General features: G+C 43.9%; 1 protein-coding gene across 1 annotated transcript in view; it reads left to right on the top strand.

Annotated features, from left to right (window-relative positions):
• Positions 1-15,099, top strand: part of LOC124731761 — a 764,200-nt gene that overhangs the window by 729,554 nt on the left and 19,547 nt on the right. Inside the window, exon 10 of the mRNA XM_047248518.1 lies at positions 9,227-9,807. Coding sequence (XP_047104474.1) covers positions 9,227-9,807 — 581 coding nt within the window. The remainder of the gene's footprint in view (positions 1-9,226; positions 9,808-15,099) is intronic.

Genomic DNA, 15,099 nt, shown 5'->3' with positions numbered 1-15,099 from the left:
CACTGCCGGAAAAAAATTACAGCACCCTCAATTTTGTTGTCAAATGTGGTGACAAATAGTTCATCACTACAGGCATATATGATAACAAATTCAGACCAAAGGAAACACACACGTCACAGTAAAGGGTTCCCTGGCAGTCGCAGTAATACTGTACCCCCTCTGGCGGAAACACAGGCAGATATACTTGCACGAAAACGATCATGAAGGTACCCCGGGGGACTCTGCGATTGATTCTACAGAGCGTCTTGCGCCTTTTCTTGCAGTTCGGCAATGGTTCTTGCAGGCGCTGTAGAACAATTAAGTTCCCACTTCAACATGTCCCATATGCGTTCAACTGGCGATCTTGCTGAACAGGGCAGTTGTGGTACACCAAGAAGAGCACGTTGCGTAGCCGCAGCCGTATGTGGAAGAGCACTATATTGCTGAATAGGCACATCACTTTCTGTCGAAGAAATGGTAGTAGCACGGGAATAACAGCCGGTGCATTGTAATGGGCACTGGTTATCTTACGCCAAACACCAAATGTGACAAAGTTGTAGTTAATAGCACCTCGTAGCCTATGGTGAGACCTATGTGTCATGGGCGAATGCAGTCTGGAATAGGTAGCTCAACAGGTCTACGTCATTCACGTACACGTCCATCACTGGCACACAGACAGAACCTACCCTCATCATTGAAGACAACAGAACGGCATTCCACTCTGCAGTAAACAGTTTCAAGGCACCACAGCAGCCATGCTTGGCAGTTCGTGGTGTAAGTGGCAGGTGCACACATGATCTCAATCGTGCTCCAAGCCGACGGTTCCCAATGGTCCCTGATGTGGTAGCAGGTGAAACATGTGCCAGGATTTCGTCCCTGTATGATGTTCGATCGACCGTCGCTGCTTGCACGATGCGCAAATTTTGACGTGCGTTTGTGCTACACAGACGTCCAGACCTGTTTTACAGTTGTGAAAATGTTGCACAGACCCCTGCTGAAAGCAGCGACCTACCGCCGATACACTGTGCCCAGTATTAGCAGCAGTCCGTTCGTGCGTCCACCCACCCATGTGATCCCATACAAATGGCTGAAGTTGTTCAACTAGAGTATGTACTCTTTGTTGGGGCACGTTTGTACCATAAAATGGATGTTCCAAACCCTGTTCACCTTTAAACTCAGCATAGTTACGGCCTGCACAGTCAAAACAAAGGGTGCACAGACAGAGCATCTGAGCGCCACCTGATCGTCGATGACCGTGACAGATGAATCGCTAACACTACAACTTCTCATTATGGACATACCCTGGCGCCGCTGAACTCAGTCCTTGATGATGTTACATTTCTTCGGTAGTGTACTGCCCTACCTCCTTACACGAGACGAGTCTTGCAATATCGAAAACGGATGATACATTACTTTCTATTTTAATTGCTTACTAGAGCGACTAAGCTTCTTGGCTTCAATGCCGGTTAACATTGTGGAAGTCCCACAATATTTAATCGAAACAGGTGTTCGACACCTTCAAGTGATAGTACTGGGTGGTTACAGTTCAAATCACGGTTTTCAGAGTTCTGCAGTTAGGGCTGTCTACATCGCAGTGCGCTGAAACATCGTATGTATGTTCACTAATCGGCCACACGTGGAAAAATAGCGCTGTAAGCAATCAGAATGTGAAATGTTTCCTGTTTTGAAGTCGATATGCTCTTTGTCACATGGTGAAGCGTGTTCATTTCTTTTGCAACGTGACTGTTGGTGTAAGGAATGAAGAAGGTTGAAGTTTTCCTCACGAAACGCAATTAATGAGAAGAAAGACCGTTAACTGCTGGTAAAAATTGCTTAATCTGAACGACAGCAATGGGAGCGCTGCACTGCGGGAATATCGCCGACAGAAACAGCTGTCAAGAGACCCCATATCAGTCAATGGGCTAAATAATATCATCAATAAATTTGAATAAACAGGTGAATTGAGTGGCGAAGCATGGAGAGGGCGGCGGCCCATTCCCATGGCAGTTGTTGACGGAATTTCTGTAGCTATAGCCGACCATGTAGCACATGCCTCAAATTATGCAACCAGTGCTCTAAATGTGTCACGGGAATTGTCCCTCACCGGCCGCTGTGGATGAACGGTTCTAGGCGCTTCAGTCCGGAACCGCGCTGCTGCTGCGGTCGCAGGTTCGAATCCTGCCTCGGGCATGGATGTGTGTGATGTCCTTAGGTTAGTTAGGTTTAAATAGTTCTAATCCTAGTGGACTGATGACCTCAGATGTTAAGTGCTCAGAGCCATTTGAACCAACCAATTGTCCCTCCCCAGTCAACAGTGCGAAAGATTTTGTGCGGCGCATTTAACACTAAGATACCTGCAAAATTCAGAATGTGCACCAAATGAAGCCTCAAGGTAGGCTACAACGCCGTGACTTTGCCCTTCGTTTCTTGGTGCACATGGAAATGGATGACATATGACCAGGGAATATTGTTTGAACAGTCCAGCACATTTTGCTCTGCACGGAGCCAAGAATGCACTAAACTACCGCATGTTGTGTGGGAACATCTACAGCACTCAGCTTACAGGACCGGATGGGTGTGGTTTCACAAGCTCCCCCTCCTCCTGCACCCACACCATATTCTGACTGCTTACACCACCATATTTTCACTTGGGGGCAGAAAGTGGAACTATTAATTTTTCAGCATGTTCCACAAGCACACTGATTAATGAGCGTACCTACCGTATTTTAGCGTCCTGCGATGTATAGAGCTCGCAGTGTAGCACTCGGAATTCTGTCAGTTTCTTTATGACCACACGTTGTTTGCCTTTGTCATTGCCGCAAGAAGCTACTGATGATACTCGCCCGGAGACATCGAAGTTCATCGGGGCCAGGAGCAGGAATTACATCCTACTACAGTTGTTTCGATCAAATATTGTGGGACTTAAATTACGTTATCCAGCAGTAAACCTGAAAAGCGTCCTTGGCATCCAATACATCGAGAAAGCCTGAAAAGACTCAATTTTAAAGTGCGTTTTCGAGGTAGTTCAAATAAACTACTTGGATGCGCAGAGAAACACGATAAATCATAAATTATTGTTTTCCGCGTTGTTCTGCAATAACTGGTTTTATGATAATTCAGTTTAGGCTTATTATGCCAACCTCAAACGACAACTGGCTATCATAGCAGCAGGTGATATGTCTGCAGTAGCCAACTGATGTTTCCCAATCACTTATCTATCCCACTTTCTTGGAATATAAACGTATGAGTAAAGGATTTATTTATAACAGATAGTTGTACAGAGTTCTGTTTATTTATTTAAATAAAATTTCTAAAAAGTTAAATGGTCTGGCAGAGTGATGGAAGTCTGAATTGCTCAGACTCTTTTTTATCATATTTTTGACGCCAAAAAATGAATGTTACCATACAGACTGATGCAGATGATTATTATGGTAGCAGTACCTGATGAGGATCGGTTACATCTGATTTGATTATACAGTAACGTGGTGGTAACACTACTGCGCTTCGGTCGCGTTCTAGCCTTAAGAGATGATTGCTGTAGGTATATAGTATTATGGTGTTATATATCTACCGGAACCTTCCTTCTAGGTGCCTGAATGTTTTTATCAGTGGACATGAATAGATTTATCGCAGTACAAGGTGCTTCAGAAAATTTTCGAGAATTTTAATATTGTGCCCAAACAACAGCAGTACAAACTTCCACCACTAAGAGCCCCTAGTCGTGTCTTTCAACTGCCAGTAAGCTACCTGGCCTCGTTGTGAGTGCAGCGGTGAGGATTTCATAGCTGGTTTCGGTATTCTAATGCTTCCGTCAATTCCGAAATGGCTGACCGAAAGAATAAAAAATCTGCATTAAGTTTTGATTGTAGCTTTGTGAAATTGCAGTTGAAGTCCACCGCGCGCTAAGGAAAACTTCTGGTGAGCAAGCTTTGAACCAAGAAAGAACATTTGGGTGGGTTAACTTATTTAAAGATGGCCAGGAGTCGGTGCACGACGTCAGACACTAGGACCAACCGTCATCTAACACAAAAATGGAAACGATCGCGAAAGTACGTGGAGCGATCACCAAGAACAGAAGGTGGATAATCCACGTAATCTGTGAAATCGTTACAATTTCGCACGGGAACGTCAACGCATTTTAGTTGATGGACTGAACATGAGACAAACTGCAGAGAAGTTCGTTGTCTTTTGAACTCCGACCAACGAGGCTGTCGAGTTCAGATGTGCTGTGAACTGCAAACAACAGGTCGAGGTGATCCAAATTTGGTGTGCAGGGTAATAACGGTTATGACCCTGAAACAAAACCGCAACCTGCACAGCGGAAGCCACCGTATTCTCTTAAGTCCAAAAAATCACGCCCAGAACTCAGCAACCTCAAATCAATGCTATTTTCTTTTATGGAACTGTCCATAAAAAGTTGCTTCCATGTGGTGGGACGTCAATAGAGAGATTCTTCTGCAATATTTTGAGGCTACTGAAGTAGGATGTTGGACGCAAACGGCTTGAGAGATGAGAGAACAAAGACTGGTTGCTCCATCATGACAACGCACCTGCACACAACTCGATTATTGTGAGAGTACTCCTGGCAAAAAGAAAAAAAAAAAAACTCTTCGCTTGCCGCCCTACTCCCTGGTCTAGCCCGTTGCGATTTCTTACTCTTCCCGAAAATGAAGCTGAAAGGGTGGCGTTTTGACTCAGTAGAAGAGATTCAAGCAGAAACGCAACTAATTTTGAACATGATTCAGCCGCCAGCACTGTTTTCCAACAACAGGAAAATCGCTGACAGCATTGCATACAAACACGAGAGGACTACATAGATGGTGGAATTAAGATGCAAGGTAAATTTTCTGACTTTCACGGGAATATTTTCGCGAAATTAAGGGTAGAAGCTCGTAACAACTAAACAGAATGCGTTGCACTCTGATGTCCACTGTAAAATTAGTTTCTTCCTTGAGTTCATATGAATAAGGGACTCTCAAACGAAAACAAGACAGATGGAAAGAAGTAAGTAAACTATTTATTATTTCAAAAGTAATCGCCTAACTGTTAATACATTTATCCCATTGTGAGACAAGACGGTCAATGCCTTCACGAGAAAATGTTTGCCTGTGCCTATGGAATCATGATTGTACTCAGGTGTGCACAGCTTCATCCGATGCAGATCGACGCCACGAATATCTTTCTTCGACTCTCCAAACCTATGAAAATTGCCTGGGAAGAGATCAGGACAGTATGGAGGATGTGTAAGAGCTTTCCAGAGAAAGCCAAGTTGTTTCGACTACGCTACCAAGCCCTTACACATTTTCCATAGCCGGCCGCGGTGGTCTCGCGGTTCTAGGCGCTCAGTCAGGAACCGCGCGGCTGCTACGGTCGCAGGTTCGAATCCTGCCTCGGGCATGGATGTGTGTGATGTCCTTAGGTTAGTTAGGTTTAATTAGTTCTAATTTCTAGGGGACTGATGACCACAGATGTTAAGTCCCATAGTGCTCAGAGCCATTTGAACCATTTGAACCATTTTCCATATAGCCCCGATTTCTCCCCATGCGATTTCTAAATTCTTGGAGTCCTGAAGAAAGACATTCGCGCCCGTCGATTTGCTTCTGATGAAGAGGTGCACACCTGGACACAACCATGGTTACATATGCAACCTCAAGCATTTTTCCACGAAGGCAGTGATATCCTTGTCTCAGAGTGTAATAAATGTATTCACAATTTCAAGACTGCTTTTGAAATAGTAAACAGTTTACTCCCCATCTGTCTGGTTTTCAACTGACTTCCCTTGTAAGTCAGGATAGCACTGTTCTAGTATGAACATCATGTTGACTTTTTCGTTATTTTCATCTTACTGATTCTTATATGACCTCTGTTCCACACTTTATGATTACCGCCAATGCTGCTTGGAATAGCATCACCCCTGCGCTTGTTCATAGACTAGTTGTGTTGGGGATATTGTATGAGACTTTAATGGCTGCTGCTGCCGTTTCATGCAAACGCACGCTGAAAGATGTACAGTTATCTGTAACGTAATTCCCAGGTATATGTAATTTCCTACTTTTTGCAGCGGTTCATTGTATAGAGTTAAACTGTCTCTGAATGATGTTTTTCCTCCGTTCCTGAATGTCGTTTGAGTAGTCTTATCTTGCTTTACTCTTATTATCCTATGTGAAAGTTAGTCTTTGTAGTACTTTCCAAGCATACTCTATTACTATTGATCCTATCACCAGTCGTGTGCGTACAGAATCATTTCTACTTTTGAGTCTTCCTCTATTGTGTTCCTGACATTCGGTGCACGGATGTTAAGCAGTCGATGAAGAAGAAGTTCTACAAACGCCAGCTATATTAGATGGCATCTGCACCAGAGACTGTAGGAACCAGTGACAACGTAACAATAAGACTCGCAGTACACAGTTTTCATCATAAAATATTTACCAGCAACACATTTCACGGACCGACTCAAGAGCACAAATGTGTGCTGTGCCGTCAAGGAAGTCAAGGATGTAGAAAATAACCACATGATAGTGTGCACAACAGAACGAAATCTGTGACTGACTAAGGCAAAGGCTAAAAACTTACATAACCTTGTAAATTAATTCTCACTCTGAGCACACATTGCTAATTAATAAATGGATAAAATTAGTTGTATTGTGACATTTTAAATTGAATATTCGAAGTTAGCTGCTAATACTTTCGTTATATTTCGTACCATAGGCCTATTTCGGCTGTACTGTCATTGTCAAGTACATGTGAATATTACAGTTTGTAGACTTAATTTAGTCGGTATTTGTACATATAGCATCTTTGATGAATTCTTTTGTTGATTATCACTTTTGTTATGATGAAATAAAGTCTCGCAGTAATTTGACAGCTAGTTGAGAGTTCTCAATGATGCTGTACGTTTACAAAGTGTTAACAGCTCTTCGGCGGTATCGTTTGAGTTACAGCTAATTTAGTTGTTTGTGCAAATTTTGGTTGTTTATTTTCTTTTTCTTTTGTCATGTTTCCATATTTCAAAAAGATTTTCTAGGCTATATTTATGTCTGAAATCGGTCTGTTCGTTTAACATGCCGAGCGGATAACAGAAGCGGATAATTTTTCATGTTTGTATAAATTTCTAATTCTTCCAGGATTACCAGAACGACATATTAAATGGCTAATGGATACGAGCACTATGGGACTTAACATCTGTGGTCATCAGTCCCCTAGAACTTGGAACCACTTAAACCTAACTAACCTAAGGACATCACACACATCCATGCCCGAGGCAGGATTCGAACCTGCGACATATTAAATGAACAGATCGACTTCAAATATAATTATTACCTGGAAAATTTTACTGGCATTGTGGAAGATAACGGATAAGCAACAAACAACCAAAGATTACAGAGACAACTAAATTATCAGTAATTGTAGCAATACCGCTTACTAGCTATAACCAATTTGTAAACATACAGCGTCGTTGAGAACTGTCAATTAGCTGTGAAATTACTACGTGACTTTATTTTACAGTCATAAAAACGCGACAGTTGACAAAAGAACTCATCAGTGATGAAATATGTACTTCTCGTCCAGTGAGATGTAAGTTTATATGTAGAATTAAATGCGTATACAAATATCGCAAAAGAAAATGAAATTTATAAGCTGTAATACATCTACATCTACATACATACTCCGCAATCCACAATACGGTGCGTGGCGGAGGGTACCTCGTACCACAACTAGCATTTACTCTCCCTGTTCCACTCTCAAACAGAACGAGGGAAAAATGACTGCCTATATGCCTCTGTACGAGCCCCAATCTCTCTTATCTTATCTTTGTGGTCTTTCCGCGAAATATAAGTTGACGGCAGTAAAATTGTACTGCAGTCAGCCTCAAATGCTGGTTCTCTAAATTTCCTCAGTAGCGATTCACGAAAAGAACGCCTCCTTTTCTCTAGAGACTCCCACCCGAGTTCCTGAAGCATTTCCGTAACACTGTCGTGATGATCAAACCTACCAGTAACAAATCTAGCAGCCAGCCTCTGAATTGCTTCTATGTTCTCCCTCAATCCGACCTGATACGGATCCCAAACGCTAGAGCAGTACTCAAGAATAGGTCGTATTAGTGTTTTATGAGCGGTCTCCTTTACAGATGAACCACATCTTCCCAAAATTCTACAAATGAACCGAAGACGACTATCCGCCTTCCCCACAACTGTCATTACATTCTTGTCCCACTTCATATCATACAGGGTGTTACAAAAAGGTACGGCCAAAATTTCAGGAAACATTCCTCACACACAAAGAAAGAAAATATGTTATGTGGATATGTGTCCGGAAACGCTTACTTTCCATGTTGGAGCTCATTTTATTACTTCTCTTCAAATCACATTAATCATGGAATGAAAACACACAGCAACAGAACGTACCAGCGTGACTTCAAACACTTTGTTACAGGATATGTTCAAAATGTCTTCCGTTAGCGAGGATACATGCATCCACCCTCCGTCGCATGGAATCCCTGATGTGCTGATGCAGCCCTGGAGAATGGCGTATCGTATCACAGCCGTCCACAATACGAGCACGAAGAGTCTCTACAATTGATACCGGGGTTGCGTAGACAAGAGCTTTCAAAAGCCCCCATAAATGAAAGTCAAGAGGGTTGAGGTCAGGAGAGCGTGGAGGCCATGGAATTCGTCCGCCTCTACCAATCCATCAGTCACCGAATCTGTTGTTGAGAAGCGTACGAACACTTCGACTGAAATGTGCAAGAGCTCCATCGTGCATGAACCACATGTTGTGTCGTACTTGTAAAGGCACATGTTCTATCAGCACGGGTAGAGTATCCCGTATGAAATCATGGCGGTGAATCGAGGAAGTACAGTACATACTGACGAAACTAAAATGAGCTCCAACATGAAAATTAAGCGTTTCCGGACACATGTCCACATAACATCTTTTCTTTATTTGTGTGTGAGGAACGTTTCCTGAAAGTTTGGCCGTACCTTTTTGTGACACCCTGTATATTCGCAGGCATACTTGACAATGGAAATGCTGCCGAAATAGGCCTATTGTACGAGATAAAGGTATTGACACACAGACTGAATATTCATTAAAATGTCACATTACGAAGTGTTTCATGCTCCAAACCGAACTATACAAAAAAATAATTATGCTGGGTTGAAGACAGAGCACTGTAATGCATGCCATAGATAATAGAGCCCGTAAGTACTGTACGACGTGAATAAAAAACGTTCTTTGTCGGACACAGGAAACGGATATCCTAAGCGACAGCGATCCCACGGACTGTGACGAAGACACGGACTTCGACACGGGCCAAGAGTGCGGCGACGACGACGGCGACGTGGACGGCGACGACGAAGACGAGGGCGAGGCTGGCAGCGGCGAGGCGGACGGGGGCGGCGGGGGCGGCAGCGGCAGCGGCGATCTGGCTGACGAGGAGGAGCTGGACTTCATCGACAACGGGTCGTGCGTCGACGTGGAGGCGGCGGAGGAGCGGCGGCGACCGGCGCGCAACCGCGGCCACTGCACCTACCACATCCCGGCAGACCTGCTGCCGCAGCCGTCGTTCAACCAGCAGCAGCAGCAGCAGCAGGCTGTGCCGCAGGCGCAGACGCAGCCGGCGCCGGCACGCAAGCCCTCTGGCCGCTACCGCGAGTCGTTCCTGCGTCGCTCCAGCGCCCGCCGCCACTCGGCCGCCCGCTCGGCGCTGCACGTCACCAGCGAGCAGTCGCAGGCGGCGGCGGCTGCTGCGACTGCCGACGCATCGTCGGCCGCCAGGGAGGGCACCGGCAGTCCGCTGCCCGTGGCGCGGCAGCATAGTGCCAGGCGGTAAGTTCGCTTCCAGTCATGTCTGTCTGAAGCCGTCGGCACTCGGGCCGTGCTGTCGAACGTCAACGTTGAGCGCGCTAAGTTCAACGTGCTGCTGAACCCTCAGAAATGATGCGACTTTTGCATACGGTACGTGGGCCCCAACATGATATACGCGATCACAACGCACTCCAGCGGCGGTTGCGGGATGTTTCTAGTTCGTAAATCGCACTGTTTTCTAAACGGGCGCTCGTAAAATTAACACGTTAGCTTTATTAAAACGCACATATCCTCCATCGTCCACGAAAAGGAGAGTAACATGTCCAATCAGTAAGGGCACAGGCTTATAAAAGTTCCATTATAAACAGTACGATACAAAATGGTTCAAATGGCTCTGAGCACTATGGGACTTAACATCTATGGTCATCAGTCTCCTAGAACTTAGAACTACTTAAACCTAACTAACCTAAAGATATCACACAATACCCAGTCATCACGAGGCAGAGAAAATCCCTGACCCCGCCGGGAATCGAGCCCGGGAACCCAGGAGTACGATACAAATTTGCAATACTTCTCCATGTAAGATAAATATTATTTCATCATTCCCAGATTAGTAGTGATTTAAAATGGAATGATCATATAAAGTTGATCGTCGGTAAAGCAGATGCCAGACTGAGATTCATTGGAAGAATCCTAAGGAAATGCAATCCGAAAACAAACGAAGTAGGTTACAGTATGCTTGTTCGTCCACTGCTTGAATACTGCTCGGCAGTGTGGGATCCGTATCAGATAGGGTTGATAGAAGAGATAGAGAAGATCCAACGGAGAGCAGCGTGCTTCGTTACAGGATCATTTAGTAATCGCGAAAGCGTTACGGAGATGATAGGTAAACTCCAGTGGAAGACTCTGCAGGAGAGACGCTCAGTAGCTCGGTACAGGCTTTTGTTGAAGTTTCGAGAACATACCTTCACCGAGGAGTCAAGCAGTATATTGCTCCCTCCTACGTATATCTCGCGAAGAGGCCTTGAGGATAAAATCAGAGAGGTTAGAGCCCACACAGAGGCATACCGACAATCCTTCTTTCCACGAACAATACGAGACTGGAATAGAAGGGAGAACCGATAGAGGTACTCAAGGTACCCTCCGCCACACACCGTCAGGTGGCTTGCGGAGTATGGATGTAGATGTAGATTTTAGTAAAACCCCAAGATCTGAGCAAAGTATCTTTATACAAATAGCACAAGCTGTCCTATAGATTAAGTCACCTCTAAAAAAAAAAAAATAAATAAAAAATAAAAAAAAATAAAAAAGTGAACTTACATTTACATAACATCAAATATTATAGTATATACTTATTTTAAACTAATAATAAAGTATAAAGTATCAGAACCTAATAAAAACACAAATGTTAGGAAAAAATTTGGAATTGTCAAGCCGCTATTGCCCAAACATGCTACTTCATACGTATCAGCAACACTACTAACATTTTTTTCGTTTTCGTTCGTTGTATCTGCTCGGGATGGACGTCGCAAGACACCCGTTTGAGTTCATCGTTGATCCATTAATCCATTAACTCAGTTTATTTATTACAGAGGGCAGCTAACACTCTGACCGAACACGCTGAGTTACCGTGCCGGCAACGCTAAACTTACAATAGACTATTGGCGCTCAATCATAGCATGTTACCACACGCTAAAAACCTTAATCGTAGATATGTTACTAATTGAAATTTAACTATAACAAATTGTGCCAAGAACAATGCGTTTTGGGTGGATCTTCAGTGTGTCGCTGCCTTCAAATAGCATGCTGTCATAATACGCAATTTACAATAATGCTTTTGCCACGAATATGATGTTTCTCATTATTTTATTGGATCGAATCACACAGTTAACAACGGGTTTTCCAGTGATTCTCAATTTGCTGGTGCTCAGAAACGGCATATATATGCATAGGCTTGAAATGAATGCCAATATGGCGCCTCACAACTCTGTACTGAAGGGAGACGGCGTGCGTGTGACGTAGGTGGCGTTGTGCCATCTCATTGGTCAACGCTCAGACGCACGCTCAGAATATCTGACATGCTAGATATCGCTCTGCACGTTTGGAGACTCCCGAACGTGCTTTTCCACGCTATGACGTCAGAAACTTGACACGCTCAACGTTCGGTTGCACGGTCCATGTGCCGACGGCTTTACAGGGAGACAACCCGGCAGTCGGATAATGGTAATTTTTGTATTTGTAGTACGTGAAGTATCAGTCTCCCGAAGCGAACCGGTGCAATTCTCAAAAATTCTCGAGGTAATCGTCCACCTCCTTAACTCAAGAGGTCAGCGCATTCTGACTGCCATGCAGCGTGCCCGGATTCGATTCCCGGCTGTGTCGGACATTTTCTCCTCTCGAGGACTGGGTATTGTGTTGATCTCATCATCACTCACACGTAATCTGACGTGAACGGAAAAGACTTGCAACTCGGCAGCCGAGCCGGCATTATTGGCCGAGCGGTTCTAGGCGCTACAGTCTGGAACCGTGCGACCGCTACGGTCGCAGGTTCGAATCCTGCCTCGGGCATGGATGTGTGTGATGTCCTTAGGTTAGTTAGGTTTAAGTAGTTCTAAGTTCTAGGGGACTGATGACCTCAGAAGTTAAGTCCCATAGTGCTCAGAGCCATTTGAACCATTTCGGCAGCCGAAATTCGCCGGGTAGGGATTCCCAGCCGTCAATACCATACGTCCGTTTCGTTTCGTTTCATTCTCTGGATAATCGGCTTCGTATTTTTCTGAGGAACTTTAATTCATTAATATCGGGCAGCGTGGTTCACTCGGTAGTATTAGAGAACGGTAATCGGGTAATCTTTCGATTGCTGGTTCGAATCTCGCTATGGCCTTTCTTTTCGTTTTATTTTTTCATTCAGTTCCAGTACCTACATCATTTAAATATAAAATCCATCGAATATATTGTAATTAACACATACCTGATCATCATTTACTGTTACAAATGCACGTTTTTGTTTCTAATTACGTATCGGACATTCAAAATTACAGTTTTTATTGCAAATATAAACTCTTAATTGTCGATCTTCTGTGAAAAAAAAAAAGTGTTAACAGACTTGAAACTTTATTTCTCATCTACATGATCTTCATTAACAATCTTTTTTAAAATATCCATAATTAAGAAATAATGATTGAAATGTGGGCAGTATGTAATTAGAAACCAGAAGACATGCATTTTCGCGTTAAATGGTGATTAGATACGTGTTAATTAGCACATACCGGAGGAATTCTATATTTGAATTATGTAGGTATTTGAATTGAACGAAATAAATAAAACAGAAAAGGAAGACCTTAATGATAGTCGAAAAAGCGATCACTTGATTTTTCGATTACTACTGTGCAACAGTACCAAATTTATTTTCCTTTTCAGCTTTTATTGAACAGTTTGCAGATTTATTACATCATAATACAGTAAAAATACATGGTGAAAATTGCCTTAATTTTAGTGACGTAAAGTGCCTCGTAAAACTTGAACATTGGTTTTATCGAGAACTTTTGAGAACAAATCGCACAGAAAAAAAAAGTTTGTCTTGATTGGTTGTAGCGTTCTGAAGCTGAGGGTGGAGGCCTTCTTGTTCCGGATTGTGATAGGTGATGAAACCTGAGCTCACCATTTTGAGCCCGAAACAAAACGACAGTCGATGGAATGGCGCCATTCCCACTTTCCACAGAAGAGAAAACAAAGCAACTGCTTCTGCCGGTAAGGTCATGATCACCATGTTCTGGGACTGGAAAGTTGTGAGTCTCATTGATTAGATACCAAGAGGCTGTGCCATTAATTCAGAAGCAAATGTCAACACATTAACAAAACTCAAGACCGCTTCCAGCGGCTTCGGCTCCACAGCACCGCAGGAGATATTTTGCTGCAACACGATAAAGCTCGGCCCCACACAAATCTGAGGATTGCTGCACACATCGCAAAACAGAGTTGGACAATGTTACCCCTCCCACCCTACAGCCCTGACCTGGCCCCCTCGTTTGGGCCATTAAAGGATACCACTCGTGGAAGATATTTTGAGGACTACGAGAAGGTGATTCACACAGTGAAGCAATGGCTCCACCACCAGAATAAGGATTGGTACCAACAGGGCATAAGAGCCCTTGTTTCGCACTGGAGGAAGGCCATAGAACGGGATGGAGAAAACGTGAAAAAATAGAGTGTGTAGATAAAACACCATTCTTCCGCGTGTGTAATTGTCATTATGTTCATTAAAGAATTGTTGAAGAAAAAGTATGCGTTGCATTACTTTCTGGCCAGCCCTCGTGTTTAACGTCCGTCAAGAATGCAGTCATTAGAGATGGAATGCAAGGTAGGTTTGGGGAATGGCGTGGAAGGAAATAGGCAGTACCCTTCTGAAACGAGCCATCCCGAGATTTGCATGGAGCAGTCTAGGGGAATAACGGGAAATCGAAATCTGGATGGCTAGATGGGGATTTAAATCGTCCCCCTCCTAAATGGGAGTCCACTGTGCAGTGGTTAACTGCTCTGCCTAGTTTAGTAAACCACACAGGGTTCTGACTCATCCCACAGATCTTCCACTACGTTCGGGTCGGGACTCTGGGCAGGCCAGTCCATTTCAGGAATGTTATTGTCCACAAACCACTGCCTCGCAGATGCTGTTTTTTGGCAGGGTGCATCGTCATGCTGTTACAAACAGCCGTCTCTGAACTGTTTCTATAATGTACGCAGTATACAATGCTGTACAATGCTTTCGTATCCTTCCACATTTACTATTTTCTTAAGCTCAATTAGAGAACTACAACGTATCAATGAAAAATACTCCCATACTGCAACATCACAACCTCCATATTTACTGTTGGCACTACCACATGACGACAGGTAATGTTCTCCAGGCATTCCCCAAACCCTTCCATCGGACTGCCACTTGGTACAATGTGATTCATCGCTGCAAATCACTCGTTTCCAGTCATCCATTTATACCACCTCAAGTATCGCCTAGGATTGAATACAGAAATGTGTGGCTTATGAGGAGCTGCTCGACCATTGCACCTCATTGAAATGATTCCTTCCACAATGCTCGACGTTCGCTATCCTTCAGTACATGAGATGTGCCTGGTCTTGTTTTAGCTGCGGTTGTTCTTTCGCGTTTCCTCTTCATAATCACATCACCAACAGTCGACTTGGACAGTTTTAGAATGGTTGAAATCTCCCTGTTGGATATGTTACTCAGGTGATATCCGGTAACCAATAGCGTTCGAAGTCACTGATCAGACCTGACCGGCACATTCTGATGTTACTTTT

This window comes from Schistocerca piceifrons, chromosome 1, assembly GCF_021461385.2.
Source record: "Schistocerca piceifrons isolate TAMUIC-IGC-003096 chromosome 1, iqSchPice1.1, whole genome shotgun sequence".
Classification (NCBI taxonomy): domain Eukaryota; kingdom Metazoa; phylum Arthropoda; class Insecta; order Orthoptera; family Acrididae; genus Schistocerca; species Schistocerca piceifrons.
The sequence above is the reverse complement of the archived record's forward strand: the minus strand, read 5'-3'. Positions and strand labels throughout refer to the sequence as shown.